At 44.3% G+C, this 22568-nt stretch overlaps 1 protein-coding gene across 7 annotated transcripts in view; it reads right to left on the bottom strand.

Moving 5' to 3' along the window:
- LOC129648976 (signal transducer and activator of transcription 5B) overlaps positions 1-22568 on the bottom strand; it is a 65885-nt gene that overhangs the window by 11084 nt on the left and 32233 nt on the right. For 3 of the 7 annotated variants that reach the window (XM_055575858.1, XM_055575859.1, XM_055575855.1), the window contains exons 2-12: positions 15467-15604; positions 12030-12186; positions 10802-10891; positions 9519-9693; positions 5968-6098; positions 5585-5736; positions 4980-5135; positions 4395-4574; positions 3950-4037; positions 3747-3869; positions 3034-3126 (exon numbers count right to left, since the gene is read on the bottom strand). In XM_055575858.1, coding sequence (XP_055431833.1) covers positions 3034-3126; positions 3747-3869; positions 3950-4037; positions 4395-4574; positions 4980-5135; positions 5585-5736; positions 5968-6098; positions 9519-9693; positions 10802-10891; positions 12030-12186; positions 15467-15594 — 1473 coding nt within the window. In that variant the 5' untranslated portion in view covers positions 15595-15604. Of the gene's footprint in view, positions 1-3033; positions 3127-3746; positions 3870-3949; positions 4038-4394; positions 4575-4979; positions 5136-5584; positions 5737-5967; positions 6099-9518; positions 9694-10801; positions 10892-12029; positions 12187-12375; positions 12805-15466; positions 15605-16408; positions 16545-22568 lie in introns of those variants that run through there. The other 4 variants (XM_055575856.1, XM_055575860.1, XM_055575857.1 and 1 more) reach the window with 4 other exon arrangements.

Below are 22568 nucleotides of genomic sequence, written 5' to 3'. Positions count from 1 at the left end.
GACAAAACCTAAATGTCCACTGAAAGGTGAAGAGATAACGATGTGGTGGATACATACAATGGAATACCACTCAGCCATTAACAATAATGCCATCTGTAGCAATATGAATGGACCTAGAGCTCATCATACCAAGTGAAGTCAGAAAGAGAATGACAAATACCATATGATATTACTTATACGTGGGATCTAAAATATGACACAAACTTGTTTATGAAACAGAAACAGACTCATAAAGAAAACTTTAGAAAGGGGAGAGGGAGTTGGAGAGGGATAAATTAGGGGTTTGGGATTAGCAGATACAAGCTGCTATATATAAAACAGATAAACAACAAGGTCCTACTGTGCACAGGGAACTATATTCAACATCCTGCAATAAACCATCACAGAAAAGAATATGTGTGTGTGTGTGTGTGTGTGTATAAACACTTTGCTTCAAGAGTGGGAATACCAGACCACATTAACTGCCTCCTGAGAAATCTGTACGCAGGTCAAGAAGCAACAGTTAGAACCGGACATGAAACAACAGACTGGTTCCAAATTGGGAAAGGAATAGGTCTATGTCAAGGCTGTATACTGTCACCCTGCTTATTTAACTTATATGCAGAGTATATCAAGCGAAATGCTGGGCTGGATGAAGCACAAGCTGGAATCAAGACTGCTGGGAGAAATATCAATAACCTCAGATACTCAGATGATACCATCCTTGTGGCAGAAAGTGAAGAGGAGCTCAAGGGCCTCTTGATGAAAGTGAAAGAGGAGAGTGAAAAAGTTGGCTTAAAACTCAACATTCAAAAAACTTAAGAACATGGCATCCAGTCCCATCACTTCATGGCAAATAGATGGGGGAAATAATGGAAACAGTGACAGACTTTATTTTCTTGGGCTCCAAAATCACTGCAGATGGTGACTGCAGCCATGAAATTAAAAGGCATTTGCTCCTTGGAAGAAAAGCTATGACAAACCTAGACAGCATATTAAAAAGTAGAGACATTACTTTGCCAACAAAGGTCTGTCCAGTCAAAGCTATGGTTTTTTCCAGTAGTCATGTATGGATGTGCGAGTTGGACCATAAAGAAAGCTGAGCACCAAAGGACTGATGCTTTTGAATTGTGGTGATGGAGAAGACTCTTGAGAGTTCCCTGGACTGCAAGGAGATCCAACCAGTCAATCCTAAAGGAAATCAGTCCTGAATATTCACTGGAAGCTGAAACCCCAATCCTTTGGCCACCTGATGGGAAGAACTGACTCATCGGAAAAGACCCTGATGCTGGCAAAGATTAAAGGCAGTAGAAGTGGACGACAGAGGATGAAATGGTTGGATGGCATCACCGACTCCACAGACATGAGTTTGAGCAATTTCCAGGAGTTGGTGATGGACATGGAAGCCTGGCATGCTGCAGCCAATGGGGTTGCAAAGATTCAGACACGACTGAGCGACTGAACTGACTGAACACTTTGCTATACATCAGAAACTAACACAACATTGTAAATCAACTATACTTCAATAAAGTTTTTTTTAAAATAGAGTAATATGTACACTAGTTATTAACGTAACTGAAAATGTTAAAAATGCTTATTTATTTAGATAACATCCTTCAGGAATGACATATGGCAGGAGATGCCAGAGTTACACAAGGAGCGAGATTTGGGGACAGGCAGGGAGGGAGAGGAGAGCAGGCATGGCAATCCTATCCAGGAGGATCATCAGGACAAATGGAGGCAGACTTCTTTTTTTAACTTTTATTTGTTTGTGCCGGGTCTTAGTTGCAGCATGTGGGATCTAGTTTTCTGACCAGGGATCAAACCCAGGCCCCCTGCAGTGGGAGCACGGAGTCTTAGCTGCTCGACTACCAGGGAAGTCCCCAAGATATTTAAAAAAATTTTCAAATTTTCCTTGTCTTTTGATTCTCACTTACTCAAATTCTCTCATATATGTATAAATGTTTATACATATACATTTCTATTCATATATTTATTTATTAAGAAGTCTAGTCAGTTGGTGAATAGTTATCTTCTTGTTTTAATTGACTGTTCCTCCCAAATCCTCTCTTGGATCAATCAAATCCAAGAGAGGATTTGATCAAATTGATCTGATCAAATCAAATCAATCAAATCCTCTCTTCAGCTCCTTAGGTAGATATTTTTAAAAAGAGCTTCAAACACAGGGTTTATAGCACAAGCATGGCAGAATTTCTGCTAAAAATCTCATCCCTGCAGCAAAAATATTGTTCTCTAAAGAACCCTGTTGAAAATGCCAAGTCAGACTCTTCGCGTTAGAGCCACATTAGAGAAGGAGATACTTTTATGTCCCAAACAACAAGTATAACCTTTCATCAGGTTCTCTGGACTAATTTATACTGGAAATATGCATCACACAGAACTCTGTCTACTGACATGTTTTGAAAATGATCAAGCCAGCGGCACACAAGTGGTACCCAGACAGTACTGAGGTGATACATCCGCAGAATCACACTCCTTTACACACAGCATCTCATTCTTCCTGAGGCTTGGGATGAGTCATAGAGCCAAAATTTGGAAAAGACATGAAATGTCACCCTCAGTCACTGGAGGGACGATGACAGGAAGCAACTTCTAACTGAAAGTGACTTCCTGATAAGTACACAACCACTAGAAGAAACTGGGGAGTCCCAAACTCCATGCATGGTTTTACCCAGGATTCAAAATAACGTTTACAGAGTACTGACTCTGTGACAAGCACTTTGTGGATGAATCTTCCAAACACCACTCTGGAGTATTACTCTCCCTGTGTTGCAGACACTCATGGGAAGCTTAGACGCGGAGAGGTCAAGTGAAATTTCCTGTGGTCAGAGTGAGGAAATGGTGGGGCCTGAGTTGAAATCCTGGCCATTCTTCCAGTGCCTGCTCATTCTACTTTCTACATGCTCTCCATTCTGCTTCCTAAGGAACACAGCATTTTTTTCTAAGCCTTTTGGTGCGGATAAAGAGACTGACAGGGACTCAGGACACCAGTGTCAAGGTCTTGAGACCTTCAGGCCCAAGGAATGCACTCACAGGCTCTGCAAAAGCGTTGTCCCAGAGAACGGTGGCCGTCGCATTGTTATCCTGGCTGCCGTGAACAATCACCACCACTGGGAGAGACAGGGTCTGAAAGAGACACAGGGGAGGGCTGAGAGTCCCCGGCCACATGCTCTGCCCTTCTCCCCTTTTGTTCCCATCACAACACGTGCATCCTCTCTCCAAGTTTCAGTAAATGTCACCCTCAAACACAGAATAGGAACGGCTCCAGGAACAAGATGTCACATTTACAGTCTTAGAAATTTAAGGTGTTTTAGCAGAGATATTTCTGCATGACATTTTGAGATTTAGATATTTCTTAGATATTTCTGAAGTATGGAGTAAGTTTCTCGAAGTTAGAGAACAGATAGAAAAGAGAAAGAAGATGGAGACATTTCCGGGAAAAAAATAGCAAGAAAGTGATGTCTACAATTTAACACTAAGTGTGCTCAAATCCATCCTGAGTGATGTTTCCCTGGGTTCACCTCTACCCGTAATTCTAGCTATTCCATTTCATTATTATTTGCTCCTGTCTTAAGAGAATCTAAGAGACAGAGTCCTAAGGATGAGGGCTCCTCACTTTCTATTCATCAATAATCACAAGCAGGTGCCTGACACTAACGCAACGTGAATGAACTTCCAAAATAAAAATTAAAAGATACTCTGAGATCAAAATTCTTTTGGGATATAAAGTACACACACACACACACCTTGACTTGAAACACCAGCTCATTTCCGCCAACACTGAACTGTGATTCAAACAGGATGGTAAATTTTTCTTCTGTCACCGACTCTGCTCCACGACGGTCAGATCTCTTAATTCGTTTCAGGGACTGCCAAGGAGAAAGATGAGAGGATGAAGCCCTCAGGCGACTAGAGGGAAAGCCCACTCTTCCTCTTCCTCCATCCTCACCATGTTCCGGAAGTGGGCGCTCAGGGTGCCTGTGGCCTGGTGGTACTCCATTACACAGCAGTTGTTCAGGATCTCCCCGCTGTAATCACTGCAAGCGAGAGACAGACTCAACTCTACGCCCAGACAGGGCCTCAGCACACACGAGGTAGCAAATATACTGGGGGTGGGAGGAAATAAAGGAGATTGTCAAAAACTTGAGTCTTTTAAGAGGAAATGAGGGTTTCGCTGCATAAATGATAAAAAAAGTAAACATACACAAAACACATAAGAAGTTTCCTTAGACATATGCCTACTATATCAGAGTTTCTTTACACAAGAACACCCTTATTCCTTCTCTGAGAGCTAGGAGAGGCCAGAGAGCTAGTGGCACTCCTACATAGGAAGGGCCAGGCCTAGACTTGCCAGGAGGTGGGATCCCTTTCCCTCTGTTTCCAGGGCAGCGTACTTGCGGGTGTTCTCGTTCTTGAGCAGTGACTTGGCCTGCTGCTCGCTGATGATGGTAGCCTTCACCTGGGGGGGGTTCATGTGCACGTTCAGCTTCCCGCCCACCAGCAGGCGCACGGTGGCCGCGAACTTGGTCTGGGTCTTCAGGACCTGAGGGGGCTGCTTCTCGATGATGAATGTGCTGCGGAGACACAAGGGACAGGAGCTACTTCAGGGGACAGGACTCTGGCCCCACCTTCCACGTGGGGAGGCTGCCCTGCACCAGGCTGAGCAGGTGAAGGGAGGGTTTGCGGACAGTCCACCCTCCCTGGGGCCACTGTGAGTCAGGGGAGCTGGCGGGAAGGGAGGCAGTGAAAGGAACTCAGCAGCTGAAATGAGTTGCAGGAGACAAACGCCCATGTAGTGTCCACGAGAAATACTGGGCCAGGTCGACAGCAAGAGGCCACAGCAACAGGGGATGGAGAGGGATGGGAGGAGGGTGTGAGGCAGAAACTGAAGGATTTAAGCCAGAGCTCCCCATCTGCAAAGACCCTCCTGCCCCCCACCCAGGGCAACCAGATGGGAGTGGGGCGTGGCCAGGAGTCACCTGGTCACCAGGGCAGAGATGATGTCAGTGATGGTGGCGTTGACCTCAGCCAGCATCTCCTCCACGGGGCCGGGGATGGGCAGCTGCTGGCAGAGGTGCTCGGCTCTGCGGATCTGCTGCCGGTTCTGCCAGATGATCTCCGCCAACTTCTCACACCTGAACGCGAGCCCCAGGGCCCAAGGGAAGGACACGGGCTTCACCCCCATCCTCCAGGCCAGAAGCTGGCAGGCGCCCAGGCGGGGACCAGGCCCACACCCAGCTCCACCCCCAGGAAGGCCTGGCTCCCGAGCCACCTCGCCTGTGCACTGGGCACAGCAGAGATGCCCTGCCTTCCAAAAAAACCAGAGAAACACCCAGGAGGAGCGACACTGACTGGGGTCCAACCTGCCTGAGTGCCACTTTGCCACCTGGCCCCACCCCAGCATCCTCCCAGGGGAGGGGGCACAGAAAGGGACACCAGCGTCAGCATCAAACCACACCACTGGTGGGATAAGACCCGTGCCCAGACAGAGGGAGCCAGCTGCTCATGTAGACGTGGGCACAAACAGCAGCTGGCAGCACCACTCTGAGCCCTGCTGTCCCTCTCTGCCCCCCACCGCTGGTACCAGGACTGTAGCACATCCAGGCTGCCCTCGGGGGGCCCTCCGTTCCCCGCCAGCTGCTGCCGCCGCTTCCACTGGATCAGCTCGTCATCCAGGATGATGGTCTGCTGCTTCCGCAGCAGCTGCAGGGTCTTCTGGTGCTTCTCGGCCAGCTCCTGAGGGTCGGGCGGTGGCTCAGCCGGCCCTTCTGGGCTCTCAGAACAGCCCTGCAGGGCCTCCTCCTCCCGGACCGACTCTCCCCCTCAGGCCCCATGGGGAAGAACGCCCGGGCCTCCTGCTCTGCTCGGTCCCGCTCTCCTCCTGGCTCTCTGCCTCCCTCAGGGTCCCCAGGACAGCTCAGGGTGTCACCGCCCCTGCGGGAGGGGAGGGACGCTGAGCCCACTCACCACGCGGTACTGCTGCAGCGTCTGGGCCTCGCGCTGCAGCCAGGCCTCCAGGGACACCTGCTTCTGCTGGAGGGCCGTCTCCCGGCTCAGTCGCTCCTGGGGGTTCAGCTGGGCCAGCTGGGCAAACTGAGCTGGAGGAGGGGACAGGACACCACGACCATGACCTCCCCGGTCCAGTGGGGAGCCCATCTGTTCTGGAGGCAAGACCCTCGAGGGGACATGTCTGACCCGCGGCCAGTCAGGTTCCACAGCAACGGGGCCTGGAGATGAGAAGACTCTGGCCCCTGTGCCCCGACTCTGAGCTCCCCTCGGGAAGTGGGGAGATGGAAGCCTGGGGGACAGCTGAGAAGCCTGCCCTGGCCAACCCTCATGAGCCCTCCTCACCCCATGCAGGGTCTGGCTTGGAGCCACCATGTCTGGTCTGAAGTGAACCCTGCCATTCACCAGGTGGGTGAACCCAGTCAAGTCACCCTGCTCTCCTATGCCTCGGTTTCCCCATCTGTAAAAGGGGAGCATCATGAGGCATCTACCTCAGCGGCTGGCTGCTAAGTGGAGACAGAAAATGCTCAGGAAGCTGCCCGGCACCATTGGCCCCAGAGGGAAGTCAGTTATGGTTAATGGGTTACATGAGGGGATGAAAGGCAGATGGAGCAGCTCTCAGCCCCAACCTCACGGGCACAGCCTCATGAGAAGCCTCTGGTCCGTGGGCTTTGTCCTGCCTACCAGGCTTGGCAGCCTCTCCTTAGGGAAGGGGGTTTTTTTCAGGCGGTGAAGGTCCCTAACATGCTTAACCAGGTTGGTCACTGTGAGCTCAGCTAACCAACCGGAAAAGAGACACAGAGAGAGTTGGGGCCACTGGGGACACGAAAGCAGTGAGATTCTCTCAGGAGAGAGAGGCAATTTCTCTCCACACCAGCTCTCAGGCAGCTCATCAATGGCAGGAATAGGTAACCAGGCCTCACTGACTCCCTCTGCAAACAACCTGTGATGAAATACTTAAGACACAGGAAGTAGAGAGGATGATACAAGGAACACCTGTGTATCAAGAAGCCGCTTAAGAAATCAGGCACTTCCATGGTGAAGCACCCGTACCCCTCCCCTGCTGGTAACCCCATCCCTCCCTCCACAGGCAACCACTGTCCCCAGTGCTGGCATCCGACCCTCGCCAATGGCCTTTCTGAACATCCCAGGGGCCTCACTGGGGCTGAGTCTAGAAGATGTGAGTGTCAGTCAGCAAGTCTTGGTCAAGCTCCTGGCAGGCCGCTGAGGGCCATGTCACACGGCCAAGACCCTGTCCTATGGACACACAAGGCTGGGACAGACTAAAGCAACTCTATTCAAGAGAACTTAGAAACATGGCTCCATTCTGACTGCAGGGGACTGAGCAGGCAAGGAACGGAGCAGAACAATCTGGACAGCCACTCGGAATCCTGCCACCCACAGGGAGACAGTGATAATCCCAACACTGGGACCTGGCTTCCTTATGCAAGTGACCCACTTAAGTCTCTCCTGGCAAATTGCAGAAGCTTCTGGGAAGGACGCCAGGAGACGTGAGGCAATTGTCTGCTCCACTGGAGGGAGCTGAGACTGCCCTCACACAAACAGATCAGTCATCTGTGTTTCTGATGGGTGCACCTGATAAATGAGACTGAACTGACATTGCATGATGGGGACAAACCCAACCTCACAAGTAGCAAACAGAAAACCCAAGAATAGGATCATCCATTCTGTCAGCCAGTCAATGGCCTTGGGTAGAAATAAGAGCCTGAATCTCCTGTTCCCTAATTTAGGAGGGGGTCAGCCTGGTATGAATGCAGATCGGAGGAAGACATGCCAGAGTTATCCTCCGTCATTCACTCAACACCAGCTCTGACTTGGGCTGTGCTGGCCTCAGAGTTCCTTGACCTACAAGGAGATCCAACCAGTCAATCCTAAAGGAAATCAACCCTGAATATTCATTGCAAGGACTGATGCTGAAGCTGAAGCTCCAACACTCTGGCCATCTGATGCGAAAAGCCAACTCATTGGAAAAGACCCTGATGCTGGGAAAGATTGAGGGCAGGAGGAGAAGAGGACGAGAGAGGATGAGATGGTTGGATGGCATCACCAACTCGATGGACATGAGTTTGAGCAAGCTCTGGGAGACGGTGATGGACAGCAAAGCCTGGCGTGCTGCAGTCCATGAAGTCCCAAAGGGTTGGACAAAACTTAGTGACTGTACTACAACAATAAACAACAACGACAACAAATCTTAGGGTCCAGAGACAAAAGACTGTTCCTTCTCAACAAATTTATATTCTTCCGCAGAAAACAGAAAGAATAAGTGGTATTAATACAGTTCTAAAATGGAGCCCACAGGCATGGTAGTAGAGAAGGACATGTGGTTTCATGGCTAGCTGGCTGAGCCATAGCATCTCTGAGGTTTTGAGCAGGGCATGTAACCAGGAGAGGAAACTACAGGGCCACTTCATTTTATTCTGGTGCAATATATTGTACTTCACAGATACTGTGTTCTTTTTTTTAATATAAATTGAATGCTTGCAGAAACCTTGTGGCAAGCAAGTCTACTGATGCTGTTTTTTCCAACAGCGTTGGCTCATTTCTTGTCTGTGTGTCACATTTTGGTAATCCTTGCATTATTTCAGAGTTTTTCATAATTACTATATTTGCTACGGTGATCTGTGACCAGTGATCTTTGATGTTACTACTACAATTCACTGAAGGTTGGGCTCATTAGCATTTTTAAAATTAAGGCATGTACAATTTTTTTTAGACAATGCTATTGCACACTTACTGGACTACAGTGTAGTATAAACATAACATATATGCGCTGGGAAACCAAAAAATTCATGTGAATTGCTTTACTGCAATATTTACTTTATTGTAGTGGTCTGGAACCAAACCCTTGGCATCTCCCAAGCACCCCTGTATTAAAGTCACACTGCCAAACTCTGAAGGGTCAATAGGGGGTGCTGGTGGGGCTCCACATCTTCCAGACTGATTCTGACCAAGGCACCAGCAGGATTTACCCCAGGTAGGGGCTCCTCTGTCTACAGGGCTAACTGAGATGCACTGATGCACTAGTTGCTCTGCCCCAGGACGGCATGTCTGAATAACCGAACAAAACACTACTAAAAGGTTGTAGAACACAGCTCTCTGTCCCTAATACTCTCCCTGTTCAGAAAGTTTACCATTTCAATAAAGCACCACTTTGAAAATGCCTGCCATGTACAAAGTGCCATCTGATACTGTTTCCTTAGTCTGTATGCCCCTTCCCACAAGAGGAAATGCCTTTCCTCACAGACCAGCAGCTCCTTGGGTGTGGGGGACCAGAGTGAGACCCCACCTTCTCTCCCAGGACCAGTGCCTGTATTTGTCCCTTCCAAAGCCTCAACCTCCAGCGCTGCCTTCAACGCAAAGGATTCTCTGCTACCCCAGAGAGAGGAAAACACCTCTAAACAGAGAACTGGTCCTGTTCTAAACCAACCAGCTTCTTGCCAGTCCTCACTCTGGTCCTCCAGACATGCACCACCCTCCCACACCAGGCTCACCCTGGATCCTCAGGCTCTCCTGATACTGGATGATAAAGTACTCTTGAGTCTGCTGCAGCTTCTTCAGCTCATTCTCTGTGTCTTGCGTGACCAATCGCAGCTCCTCAAATGTCTGGTTGATTTGAAGGTGTTTCTGGGACATGGCATCGGCGAGACTTCCAGCCGGAGAAGTACCCTGGAGACAGAGCAGAGAGACAGTGTGGGTGGCAGTGAGCCGGGCAGAGAAGATGGGAGGAAGCCTCAGGCCTTAGTCCCAAAGAAAGGGCGATGCCTGCACTATAACTGGGCCGAGATGCCAAAAGCTAAATTTTGAGTCAGAGAACTGAAAATGTTATTTGTGAGAGTGGGGGCAGAGTGAGAAGAAGAAGAGCAACTGGAGACCTGGTGGACTATGGCATCTTCATAAAGTGTTGCAGAAAGGCTCTGACCTACATGCAGGAGACATCTGAGTTCTCTTTGGAGACCAGAACTCAACGTGTCTCAGGAGTTTTCCTACTAATAATGATGACCCCTCATTTCAGAGTCATTCACTGGACGCCAACTGTGCCAGGTGCTGGGGGCACAGCGGCGGACACGGCTGTGTGAACACATGTCATCTGTGTCCTCCCTCAAGACCTCGTGACTGCGCCAAGAGTGTGAACTGCTCAGGGGCGGCGTCCTGGAGACCCCAAGTGAAGTGACGGGCGAGGCATCAACAAGTGCTGTGTGGATCGAGTCATCGACCTGGCCTGGGTGGATCTATTCCTTCAACACCGGGTTGAGGCGGACTGAGAAGGGGCTGTTCTTAAGCAATCTCATCTGAATATAAGCACGTGTGTGTGTGAGTCACTCAGCTGTGTCCAGCTCTTTGTGGCCACATGGACTGTAGCCCGCCAGGCTCCTTGGTCCACAGAATTATACAGACAAGAACTCTGGAGTGGGTAGCCATTCCCTTCTCCAGGGGATCTTCCTGACCCAGGGATCCAACCCAGGTTTCTCGCACTGTGGGAAGATTCTTTACCAACAGAACCACCAGGGATCCCTGAATATAAGCATGCCTCTCCTCAAACACTATTCAATTGGGGTTAAATTATTTTGCACTTGTTCACATTGTTTTGTGGTTGCGATCTCATCAAGGTTACAAGCCAGTCAAGATCAGAGATCAGTTTTCTATTTCCTTTGTGCTCTTAGGACAAGGCTCTGTTTATAGAGACACCAACAGATGCACCCTGAGAGATCCTGACAAAGCTGGGCCCAGAAAGAGCTGAGCCAGAAAGGACTTCCCAAGCCCACAGGGCACTCACATTGTTGGCTTCTCGGACCAGCCTCTGTTCATTGTACAAAATATGGCGGATGCAGCGCACCAGCTCCATGGGGCAGCGGTCATATGTGTTCTGAAAGAATCCAAGAGCAAACATCACTTTGTTCTGCTTCATGCTATGGGGCAGAACCTCACCTCAGAGCAGAGGGCCAGACCTCAGGATGGAGGAGACGTTTCATAACACAACCATGAGAACTGCTGCTCTTCCAGTGTGAATGGGGACAAGAAAAGCATGTTGTGGGAAACTCAATTACAGGAGGAAGGTAAAATTATTTTACTTCTTGCATCTTAAATTGCTTAAAGTAAGGGAACCATGCTTGGGAACAGAATACATTTTTAAAAGGCCATATCAGAGGAGAAATCAGACACCACCTTGACTGAGCGACCAAAATTACTGCCACCGAGGAGGACAAGGCGGATGCGGTACACCTCTGGACGTGATAGTCTGAGGAAGACACAACATCACTTATTTCCAATTCTGATCAGGGGTGTGTACCCTGGATCTAATCATGAGGAAATGTCGTACAAACCCCAAACAAGGCACATTTTACCTTTAAAAAACAGAGGAGCTGAATTACTTTTAAAATGTCAATGCAATGAAAGACAAAGGGAGACTGACAAATGGTTCCTTAAAGAGACATGACAACTATATGCAATAAGCGATCTTGAACGCGCTCCTGGACTGGAGGGGGAGAAAAGTGTCCCAAAGGATGTTAGTAAGTCAGCTGGTAACTGTACTGTAACTACATAAAAGAAGGCTCATATGCTTAGAAAATGGACACTGGAGTACTTTAGGGACAAAGAGGCATGACGCATACAACTTTCGAGTGATGAAAAACTGTGTGCACGTCTGTGCATGTGCGCGCATTTGTGCATGTGTGTGTGCGCGCCTGCGTGTGTGTCTGTACATGCATGTGCAAGAGGGAGAATGTCGTATAGCAAATGTTAATAACGGTGAGTCTGAGCATATGTTCTCAGTATCAATCTTGTAATTGTCTATAAATTTGAAATGGTTTTCAAATAAAAGGTTTAAAAATGGCAGCTACAATCACAATACCAAACAATAAGAAGTTTACACGTGTCACATGTGGCTTGGCAACCTTGGGTGAAAGGAGAGAGAGAAACCTCTGGATGAAGGAAGAGCCCCTGCAGGGAAGAGAACGAGTGTGGCCTGGGGCTCACATGGAGCGTGGCCCCGAACTCACGCCCACCTGGAGCTGTGTGGCGTAGTGCCCCAGCTTGATCTTCAGTAGGAACCCGTCTTCCCCCACTTGGTGCTCTGCCTTCTTCTGCAACTCCTGCACCAGGCCCTCCAGGAGCTGGGTGGCCTTAATGTTCTCCTGTGGATTATCAAGATCTATTGAGTCCCTAGGGGAAAGAAATTACATACATATGTATACATACATGCACACAGCCTGTATAAATGCAGCCTCAATGCACCACACCTTTTCTGGGGCTCAAGTGACTTCTTTATAATGCTCACTGCAAATTTTAGGCAACAGTCCAATTCAAACTGACTAGATATCTACATAAGTCTATTTCCAATCCATTAGTTACCTTAGTGGAAGGTATAGTATATTTTCTCTTTTTTCTTTGCAGTGGACTGCCCATTCTCCTACTGACTTGCTCTGGTGCTTATGCTATTCGCTTCTAGGAATGAAGGGAAAAGGAAAGTGCTTTGTGTGCTCTGAAGGAAATAAGGACTCTGATAATTTCCTATTTATAGTTACCCCTTTAAGGGTGGAAAGGGGCACAGGGTCAAGAATGTTCTGTGTGTTTTTGCCAGCCTCAGCTTGTATGTGTTGCTAATTTCACATGGAGTATTTCTTAAGTAAAGTCAGGTGAGTTAACAGAGTTACTTCTAAGAAGCCCTGGAAATATGATATTAAGACAGATGAAGCCTGCAAGTATTCACACAAGGCAGGCATTTGTATCACTAGCTGCAGATTTGGGACATGTAGGCAGTGCTGACTCCTGCAATGAACCAGAAAAATCACTTTACAGGCTTCGTAGTAATTCAGAGCCACTTAACTGGTGGCAGGGCTTGGGTGGTCTCCCTCCCTCCCTTCCTCCTCCTCTCTTTTCCTTCCCCCACTCTTCCCCCTCTCCCCATCTCTGATTCTCTTTCTTTTTTTAAACAACTTAAGCAACAATTGCTATTGGGCAGTACTAAATTACTTAACTCTGCTTGCTGAAGAAACCTAACAGCTGTCAGATTGAAATAACATTCATTACTGCTGGTGGGTCTGCAGCCAAACAAGAGATCTGGTGATAGCTAGGCAGCTCTGTCATCTCTACACAGCCCTGAAGTTAGGCAGAAACTAATTTCTAACAGGGACACAGACAGCTACACTGAAGCACTGGTAGCATTACTTCATCAAACAATATGCTCAAATCTGCCCTCTTGAGAAAGCAGTAGAGAAAGCCAAATTTTAAATATGTGTGCTATGTACCAAATATGTCTAAATAAAAGCCTTGAAGGAATGGAAGCAGCCCTGCACCTCTGTTCTGAATGGCAATAATGCTCCTCGTCTGAGGAATCCACTCTTCAAAAGAATATTTTGGAGTATAGTTGCTTTAGAATGGTGTGTTTGTTTCTATCGTACAGCAAAGTGAATCAGCTGTATGTATACATATATCCCCTCTTTTTTGGATTTCTTTACCATTGAGGTCACCACAGATCACTGAGTAGTGAATCCACTCTTGAGAAGAGCCAATCTCTAAGCAAAACTCATGGAAATCAAGTACTACCAGTTCTCGTACTTTAAAACTTAATTCTCTTTCGTATATGTATACATATACATATACATACAGAGACACACACACACACACACACACACACACACACACACACACATATAAACTTTCTTAGCTTAAACATGAAGAACTGAAGATATTTTACTTAAAACCTTTATATTCTTAAACCCATAACCGAATAAAATTCCGGTTTTCCTTGACATCAACATAAGTCTTTTAACATTCGTTTGGTAAGAAGACTACATGGGAAATCTACTAAATGAAATTTTAGATCAACAGAAACTTCCTACTAATGTTTTCCTGAACTCTCCAAATCTTTAACAGAAAATGAAAATGAAATGGAAAAGCACCAGATGAGGTGCAGTTGACATGCTCACATTTAGTACCTTTTTTTTCTCACTTAATTGCATGAGGCTGAGATTTTTTTAATTGCCTAGAAAATTGCCTTCCTTTGGTGCGCTTCAGCTTTGGAACAGAAGTCTGCTACTAACACAAGATCGCAATGACTCTGAGGCAACATTACTGATGGGTATACAGCTTGCCTCAAATAGCAGCATAAAGGCTGGTTTCTCCTGTTCTCCTGACCAGGATGATGGAGGCCTGAAGTATCTGATGAACATGACAGATCAGCTCGAGACTGGTAACTGGCATGTGCCCAGGCCCTGCTGAGAGCAGCAGACAGCCTGCGGCCTGGTGTGCAATAATGTTGTTGATTATAAGGCTTTGTCGACAGTCTACTGCAATGTACTAATTTTGAAATAATTTAAAAACAATTTTCCCCCGGATATATAAACAGTAATTTGAGAAATCAGAAAAATAAACATGCTTGTTAAATCTGCCACTAAGAGTAATTATTGTTAACATTTTGGTGTATTGTCTTTTAGTCTTTCTCTCTATATATAAAAATTACATATAAATTTGAAAACACCAAAGTCATCATTGTTAAACTTGTTAATAATACACTTTATTAAATCTTATGCATATGCATACCTTATCTGACCTGTTAAATACTAAACTCTGTGGACAAGGGCGTCAATGTTTTCATATGAACTCCACTAACTACAACACTGCTAGGTACTCAGTTTTGTTGACTTTTAAAAAAATTTTATTTTTAATTTGAGGATAATTACTTTACAATATTGTGATGGTTTCTGTCATTCATCAATATGAATCAGCCATAAGTATACACATGTCCCCTCCCTCTTAAACCTCCCTCCCCATCCCTCCCCCTCTAGGATGTCACCAGCTTTGGGTTCCCTGAGTCATACAACAAATTCCCACTGGCTATCTGTTTTACATATGGTAATGTGTATGTTTCAATGCTATTCTCTGAAATCATCCCACCCTCTCCTTCCCCTGTGTCCAAAAGTCTGCCCTTTGTGTCTCTAGAGAAGCTGTGGTTATAGGTACACAATGGAATATTACTCGTCTATAAAAAGGAACACATTTGAGTCAGTTCTAATAAGGTGGATGAACCCAGAGCCTATTATACACAGTGAAGTAAGCCAGAAAGAGAAAGACAGATACCATATATTAACGTGTATATATGGAATCTAGAAAGATGGTACTGATGTGTTAGTACCCAGTACCCAGTAGTACCACAGTACACAGTACCATAGATGGTACCTATGTGCTAATTGTTTTTTATGAACAGCAATATTATAATGCTTTTATCCAGAATTTATTATTAAAGGAAACAAACCCTATTTAAAAAAAAATCCCAGTAGTTATTCCATCTTCTTAAAATTTAAGATAGAATACCTTTTCATGGGTCACATGATTTTCTTTACAAATGTACAACTTTTAGAGTCTTCATTATATTATCTTTCTGATAAAACTTCAATATGCTTGTGCCTCACAAAATATGACAGAAAAACCTCTGTTCACTTACCAAGCTTGGCTTTCAATCCACTGGGATAAGTAATGGCGCACCTCAATGGGGAAATGCTGACCATACAGTGCTTGCATCTGATGAAGGGCATCTCCTTGGAGCTGCTGGGCTTGTATCCACACAGCCATGGTTTACAATCTGTTAAACAAACAGTGGTTTGCATTGGTTTTTTTTTCCCCTTTTAAATCCACTAGAGTAAATACTCGATTATAAAAGCTGGCGATAAATGCATTTAAGCCCTTTTTGATAGACTGAAGATTGGTATTCTTAAACCGAATTTTAGCTGCAAAATGCTTTCAAAATGTAGACATTCAGTGTGGCCATGGAAAGGTGTACAACTGGGTCTATGAAGCTCTGACTACAAAAATGTACAGAAGTCCTAAGGAAAAATACAAATTCAGCATTAAGGAAAGAACCGCCTATAGTTTTGATATCACAGACATATTCTTTCTTTTACATGTGTTGCAAACTTGAAGTAACAGTAAGCAGCATTTCGACAGTAATGATAAATAAGTAGCACAGGGATTTTGTTAAACAATCACTTATTTTAGATTTTGTATTTTTACTTTTAAAAGGTGAAATAAACACACTGCCATTTTGAAAAAGACCCAAAGAAAAGTGGTAATATCTAATGCATGGATTGAACCCTACGTATTATCACTATTTACCTAAACAGTAATTATTTGTACATCAAAGGAACAGACTGCTTTGGAAAATAACCCCAAGGTTCACCTTCTGAGTTACTGCTAAGGAATTTATGAAGCAATGTTCTGTTAAAATTAAAGCACTTAAAAATCTTTCGGACATTGAAAACAATATATTCCAGCTAAAGAGTTAGAAACAAAACCCATTATATTCCAATAGTGGGTAGATTTTTAAAACACTCACTTGATTTCAGAAAAACAGTTTTATAAAACTACCATGATACCTTTTCAGACTCACCTAAGAATTTTTAATTCATTCGGCAGAAGCTCTTCGGGATGAAACCAGCGTGTGGCGGCAGCGTTACTTTCCCGTGCGCAGGGGCCTCCCTGGCGCTCCAGTGGCTAAGACTGCGCTTCCACTGCAGGAAGTGCCTGAGCTGGATCACTGAGCAGGGAACTAAAATCCCACATGCCGAGCGGCCAAAAAAAAAGTTGTACTTTCATGGACACAAAGGGGACTAAAACTGAATCTTGCTCTAACACTATGATCCACAGTGGGGAGTTTGAAACAAGGCAGGGATATCTTGAATTCCTTCCAGAACTACCTGATGACTGATTTGTACAGTTCTCCTATTAACTTGTGCTACAGTCAGGGTCTGGTGAATTAGAACTTTGGTTTTGTTGAACAGCAGAGACCACACAAGTGTGTCATGAAACAAAAATCCCTTCTCTGTTAGTTGTAGTTGTCCGATCGCATAACACAGAGCTATTTATGGGACAAGTTAGTTAGCCAACAATGAGGTGTGGGGTGGCTGCCAGTTACCTATTTTAGATTTGTGCTATGCTATAGAACATTTGCGCAGTGTACAACTTTAATTAGGGCTTCTGAGCATTAAGGCTGGGATCACTGTGAGATCACCCAAGACATCAAATTCCAGCCATGAAATTTGATGAAATTTTTCAAATTCTCATTACAAAGAGAAAGACTTGGATAAAACAGTTCTCTCCAGAAGGAATCCCACAGTAAAATCAAACATCTGGAAGACATTTCATTGTACAATATAATTTCTAATCAAATGATTCATCATACCCCAAGGTTTTGGAAAATTGGAACAGATACCAAGACATATTTTTTGGACAAAAGGTAAAGGGATGGATGTCATGGTTGAAGATGCTTAGGCAAGAATGATACAGGAATAAAGAAAATAATTCAGTACTATTAATCTCTCTTAGTGGTAAGGAACTGGAAAGAAGCAGGACCTCATCATAGCTCTCTTAATGAATATGTGGATAATGCCAACAGATACAAAAATGATCTTGCATCCTGCGTTCATTAACTGAATTGACCCAAGAGACAAAATAAGGAAAACTGTGGGAAAATGTTTATCTTCAAAAATACTCCTCAGTCTACCCAAATAAAATAGCAGTCTGCTAACTCTCTATCCTCTCAGTTCACTTTCTTTTTCTTGGTATCATTTATCACTTCCTGATGCTTTTGAACTGTGGTGCTGGAGAAGACTCTTTGAGAGTCCCTTGGACTGCAAGGAGATCCAACCAGTCCATTCTAAAGATCAGTCCTGGGTGTTCTTTGGAAGGAATGATGCTGAAGCTGAAACTCCAGTACTTTGGCCACCTCATGCAAAGAGTTGACTCATTGGAAAAGACTCTGATGCTGGGAGGGATTGGGGGCAGGAGGAAAAGGGGACGACAGAGGATGAGATGGCTGGATGGCATCACAGACTCGGACATGAGTTTGAGTGAACTCTGGGAGTTGGTGATGGACAGGGAGGCCTGGCGTGCTGCGATTCATGGGGGTCGCAAAGAGTCAGACATGACTGAGTGACTGAAGTGAACTGAACTGACATTTATTACGTATTTGTTTAATGACTTCCCACTAGGGAGAAAGCACCATGAACACAATGACTTTGTTTTGTCTTATGCTCTTTCTCTTGGGCCTAGAATTGTGCCTGGCAAATAAGCATTCAGAAAAATTTTTGTTGTTGCATAAATAAATGTATATACAGAATTTGGTTAAATCTATCAGCTCTTTCCAAAGTCATCATGGAACGAGATATCAGTATGAAATACCAAGTCAAGAAAATTAAACAGATTTTATACTTTGCGTGAGTCTATATTAATAACGGTCTGCTGCTGCTGCTGCTGCTAAGTCACTTCAGTCATGTCTGACTCTGTGCGACCCCATAGACGGCAGCCCACCAGGCTCCCCCGTCCCTGGGATTCTCCAGGCAAGAACACTGGAGTGGGTTATCTGTCCCTTAATCACATATGGCACCGTTTGTAATTTTCTCTTTTAGATTTTATTAATTTTTGTCTGTTTTCCCCACTGAATAAGAACAGTAAGTGAGTGAGTACCTACTATGGTGGCATGCCATGTAAGTAAAAAGTAGTAAGCATTTGTTCAGTAAATAAATACATACCAAATATTTGGTAAATATGTCCCAAGTTCTGCTGCCTGAGCATAATCCCAGGAGTCTATTACTGTTTTAAGAAAGAAATACTATGCTGATATGCCACATAGGCAGGAATATTAAATGTCACACCATTTTTTTAAGGTTTGTACTAGTTCTTGGTGTTTATACAAGAGTACAATGCTGAGCTCTTAGAAGTTTTCAGAATATTTTTTACGGTTCTAAATATGAACATGCCACAACAGTTACTTTCTAAAATGCCATCTGAAGGATAACAGCTGATAAACATAAGGTGGTAACCTCTTTATTTTGATAAATACAATATACGTTAATTTCACTACAAAAAAAATGCTTTGATAGAGCTGGAAAGTACATTTTGCCTACCACTGGCCAAAAATGTAAGATAAAAACACTAAGCAGTACAAATCATCTTTATTTTATTTTTAAACTAAGAGTTATTTACACATGGAATATGAGATGACCTACTGAGATTATCATGTAACAATTTAAAATACGCAGTTTAGAAAAAAAATGACTTCCCCCTACCAACTGTATTAATAAAACCTAGACTCTAAGTGGTGCTTTTCTTCATGCACATCAAAACTTCATACATGTCCGACACACATTATTAGGCTAAGCCTACACCGGGCGTCAGCTGACTCCCTGTCCTTTCTGACTAGTGCTCATGCAGCCACTGAATGCTACCCCACACACAGCGTATAGTGTGTGTGTGTATCACACATAGTGACGCCACCCCACACACAGAGTTTAGTGTGTGTGTGTATATCACACATAGTGATGCCACCCCACACACAGTAACTGCATGTCTGTCCTCGATACACGCTCTCTTCTGCTTATTTACGGGCAGCTCCTTTAATGCGTGATGTTCTGACAAGGGAAGTGGTTTGTATCTCTGGTAAATCATCACCTCTGAAGACTGGGAAATGGATATACAATCTTATTTTTAGCCAAAGATGAGAACTATTTGAGCTCTGCGAGTTGCATTCTTATTGCTCATAAGCATTCCAAACAACCCAAAACCACCTTGGATGTAGAATCTTGTGCTTTCTGAAAGCATAAAGTATCTACGTGGACCCCATATATCTGGATATATCCTAGGAGTCCCAAAGACAGCAGACCCACAGGCACTTGAAAAAAAGGGTTTCAAAGTCTAATAGCTCATAATGTTACAGACTTAATGAAAACTGAAGCAAAGTCTGTCTGTTTACATAAATTAAACGATATGAGTGGGTGGGATTTAAGGATAATTTTGTCCCGGTAAGAAATATCTTTTTATGAGATGCTTTCCCTTTGAGAATTAAAACATAAAGCTTTGAGGAAAAAAAAATCACTCTCTCTGAAGACTTCTAAAATATTGTGGCTAAAGTCATGCTATAGCCAACTGTAGGGGAAGAGAAGCAGATGGCAGGACCACAGAAAGTTCCCCAAGCATACCTGCCACTTGCAAGAATGAATTCTAGCTTGGGATGAGAGTGGGAGTTTCAAATGAGCACAGGGGGGAATTCCCTGGTGGTCCAGTGGCTGGGACCCCGTGCTCCCAATGCAGGGGGCCTGGGTTCCATCCCTGGTCAGGGAACTAGATTCCACATGCCACAACTGAGGCTCCTGCATGCCACAGTGGAGACTGAGGATCTTGTGGGCTGCAACTGAGACTCGGCCTAGTCAAATAAATAAATATTTTTAAAAACATGTACAGGGATTTGGTCTGCCGGATTCACGTGTATAATTCAAGTATTCTGTAAATCTTCTCCACCCCATCACAACCACTGTTCCATTCCATCCCAGGGCCAAACTCTCTACAATGGAGTTCAAGCTCACCTAAACAAAGTTATACAAAAGATTTAATAACCTCTTAAACCTCTCTGGGCCTCAGTTTCCTTACTTGTAAAATTATGTCTCTCAGGGGTTGTTGTAAGAATGAGTTAACATGGGCAAATGCTTAAAACAGTGCCTGGCTCGTAGCAAATGCTCAATCTTACTCTGACTTTGCAACCTTAAACTGACAAAACGGTGTCCTTCTCCCCACCTCCAATTTTAACTCACTTCAAATAAGTACCTTCTGAAAGTCAATCCTCCCACAAAGAGCTCTTGCTGTCTTTCTCCTTAACCAATATCCTGCCCATAAATTTTACCCCCCTGTTAAAAGCCCATCTCTTAATCAATTTCACTGGCACCAGGACTTTCATGGATGAGAACTGATGGAGGCTGGTGGAAAGGCACTGGGAGGACTGTTCCCTCACCTCTGAACAAAGGAATTAAGAATTGTGAAGGGCAGTGCAGTGAGAGCAAGGCTGTCATAAGTACACTAGACTCCAAAAAGGAACATCCATTCAGATGTGTTTGCTTGGCAACCAGGAGCAAAGCTTTCTCCTATTCCTTCCAAAGAAGGACTCCTACTAATTACAAGTATGAATTATCAGCAACAAATATCTTGATTCCTCTAATAAATAAACGTGAGAAATAAGAATGAAAACTGAATTAAAATAACATTTTATTAGTGTTGTTATCCACCATCCAGATTTATCATTTAATGTCATTTACTGAACACTTGCTGCATTGTTTTATAGCAATGAGGGCTTTTACGAGTCTACTCATACAACCCTCACAAAAACCCTAGGAGGTAGCCCTATTATTGTTCCTACTTTATAGATGAAGAAATTGAAGTTTAGCAAATTAAACAATATTGTAAAATGGTGTAATAACTTCGGAAAACCATCTGGAGGTTCTTCAAAAGGTTAAATATGGAGTTACTATATGACCCAGCAGTTTTACTCCTAGGTATGCCTAAGAGAAATGAAAACATATGTCTACAAAAACTTGCACACAAATGTTCATAGCAGCATTATACACAATAGCCAAAAGGCAGAAACAACCCAAATGTCCATCAGTACATGAGTGGACAATAAGGATATGAATGGAGAAATAAAGCAGATAAAATGGAATATTATTCAACAGTAAAAAGGCATGAAGTACTGAAACATGCTATAATATGGATAAACCTTGAAAACATGATGCTAAGTAAAAGAAGCCAGATATAAAGGGCCACATATTGTGCATTCCATTTAAAGAAAATGTCAGAAATAAGCAAACCCATAGAAACAAAGCAGACAGGTGGTTGCCAAGGGCTAGGGGGATGGGCAGTGGCTTTAATGGGTATGGGTTTCTTTTGGGGGTGAAATACTTGCCCCATGTCCCACTCTGCTGAGGAGTGCCATCTGGGCTGGGGCTGGGCAGCCTGGCCCCAGCCTGTACTCTACCTCTGCACCATGCTGACTGTCCCAGGACTTGTGGTCGCAGTCTGTCATATTGTGTTTTGGATTTTTCTGCATGTTTGTTATATTTCATAACTTAAAGGAAGAAAATGAGTAAGAAATTAAAATCAGAAACCTAATATTGCAGGGCTCTGATCTGGGCAAAGGCTTGGGCTACTTGGCAGATGAAACAGAAGATGTATAAACATTGCTTCTGATCTGAAAAAGAATGTGATCCGGCAAGGAGTTAGGATTCAAAACTGTTAATCATATCAGCACCACTTAATGACTGAAGGACTTTGGATGGAATATAAAGAGCAAGTTCTCTGTTGTTTTTTCCTGCTTTACTGTCAAAACATATATTCAGTGGCAGTGATTACCTAGTAGTAGGAACTTGGAGGGACAGAAAACTATGAAATCGTGGCAATGAAGGATTAAGACTTTGTTCATACTAAAACTGGCCTAACATCAAGTAAGAAGGTTAGTGTAAAACTATCCCATCTAGAAGCAGGTCAACACTGGAGCCATCTGCTCTTTAAAAAAATTTTTTTCTAAACACTACTTTATAAGCCATTGGAAAGGCAATTCTCTAATAAAATCAGATTATTAAACAGATGGGAAGAGAACAGAAAGAATAAAAGTATTTGGCTCACAAAGAAACAAACAAGGAAAAATTTGCCAGGCAACACAGAGATGATAAAATTCTGGGAAGACAATCAGTCTTAAATCTTTACATCACAGTGAAATCACAACATAC

The sequence above is a fragment of the Bubalus kerabau genome, chromosome 4, assembly GCF_029407905.1.
Source record: "Bubalus kerabau isolate K-KA32 ecotype Philippines breed swamp buffalo chromosome 4, PCC_UOA_SB_1v2, whole genome shotgun sequence".
NCBI classification, from domain to species: domain Eukaryota; kingdom Metazoa; phylum Chordata; class Mammalia; order Artiodactyla; family Bovidae; genus Bubalus; species Bubalus kerabau.
Note: the sequence above shows the minus strand (reverse complement) of the source record. Positions and strands in the feature narration are given on the sequence as shown.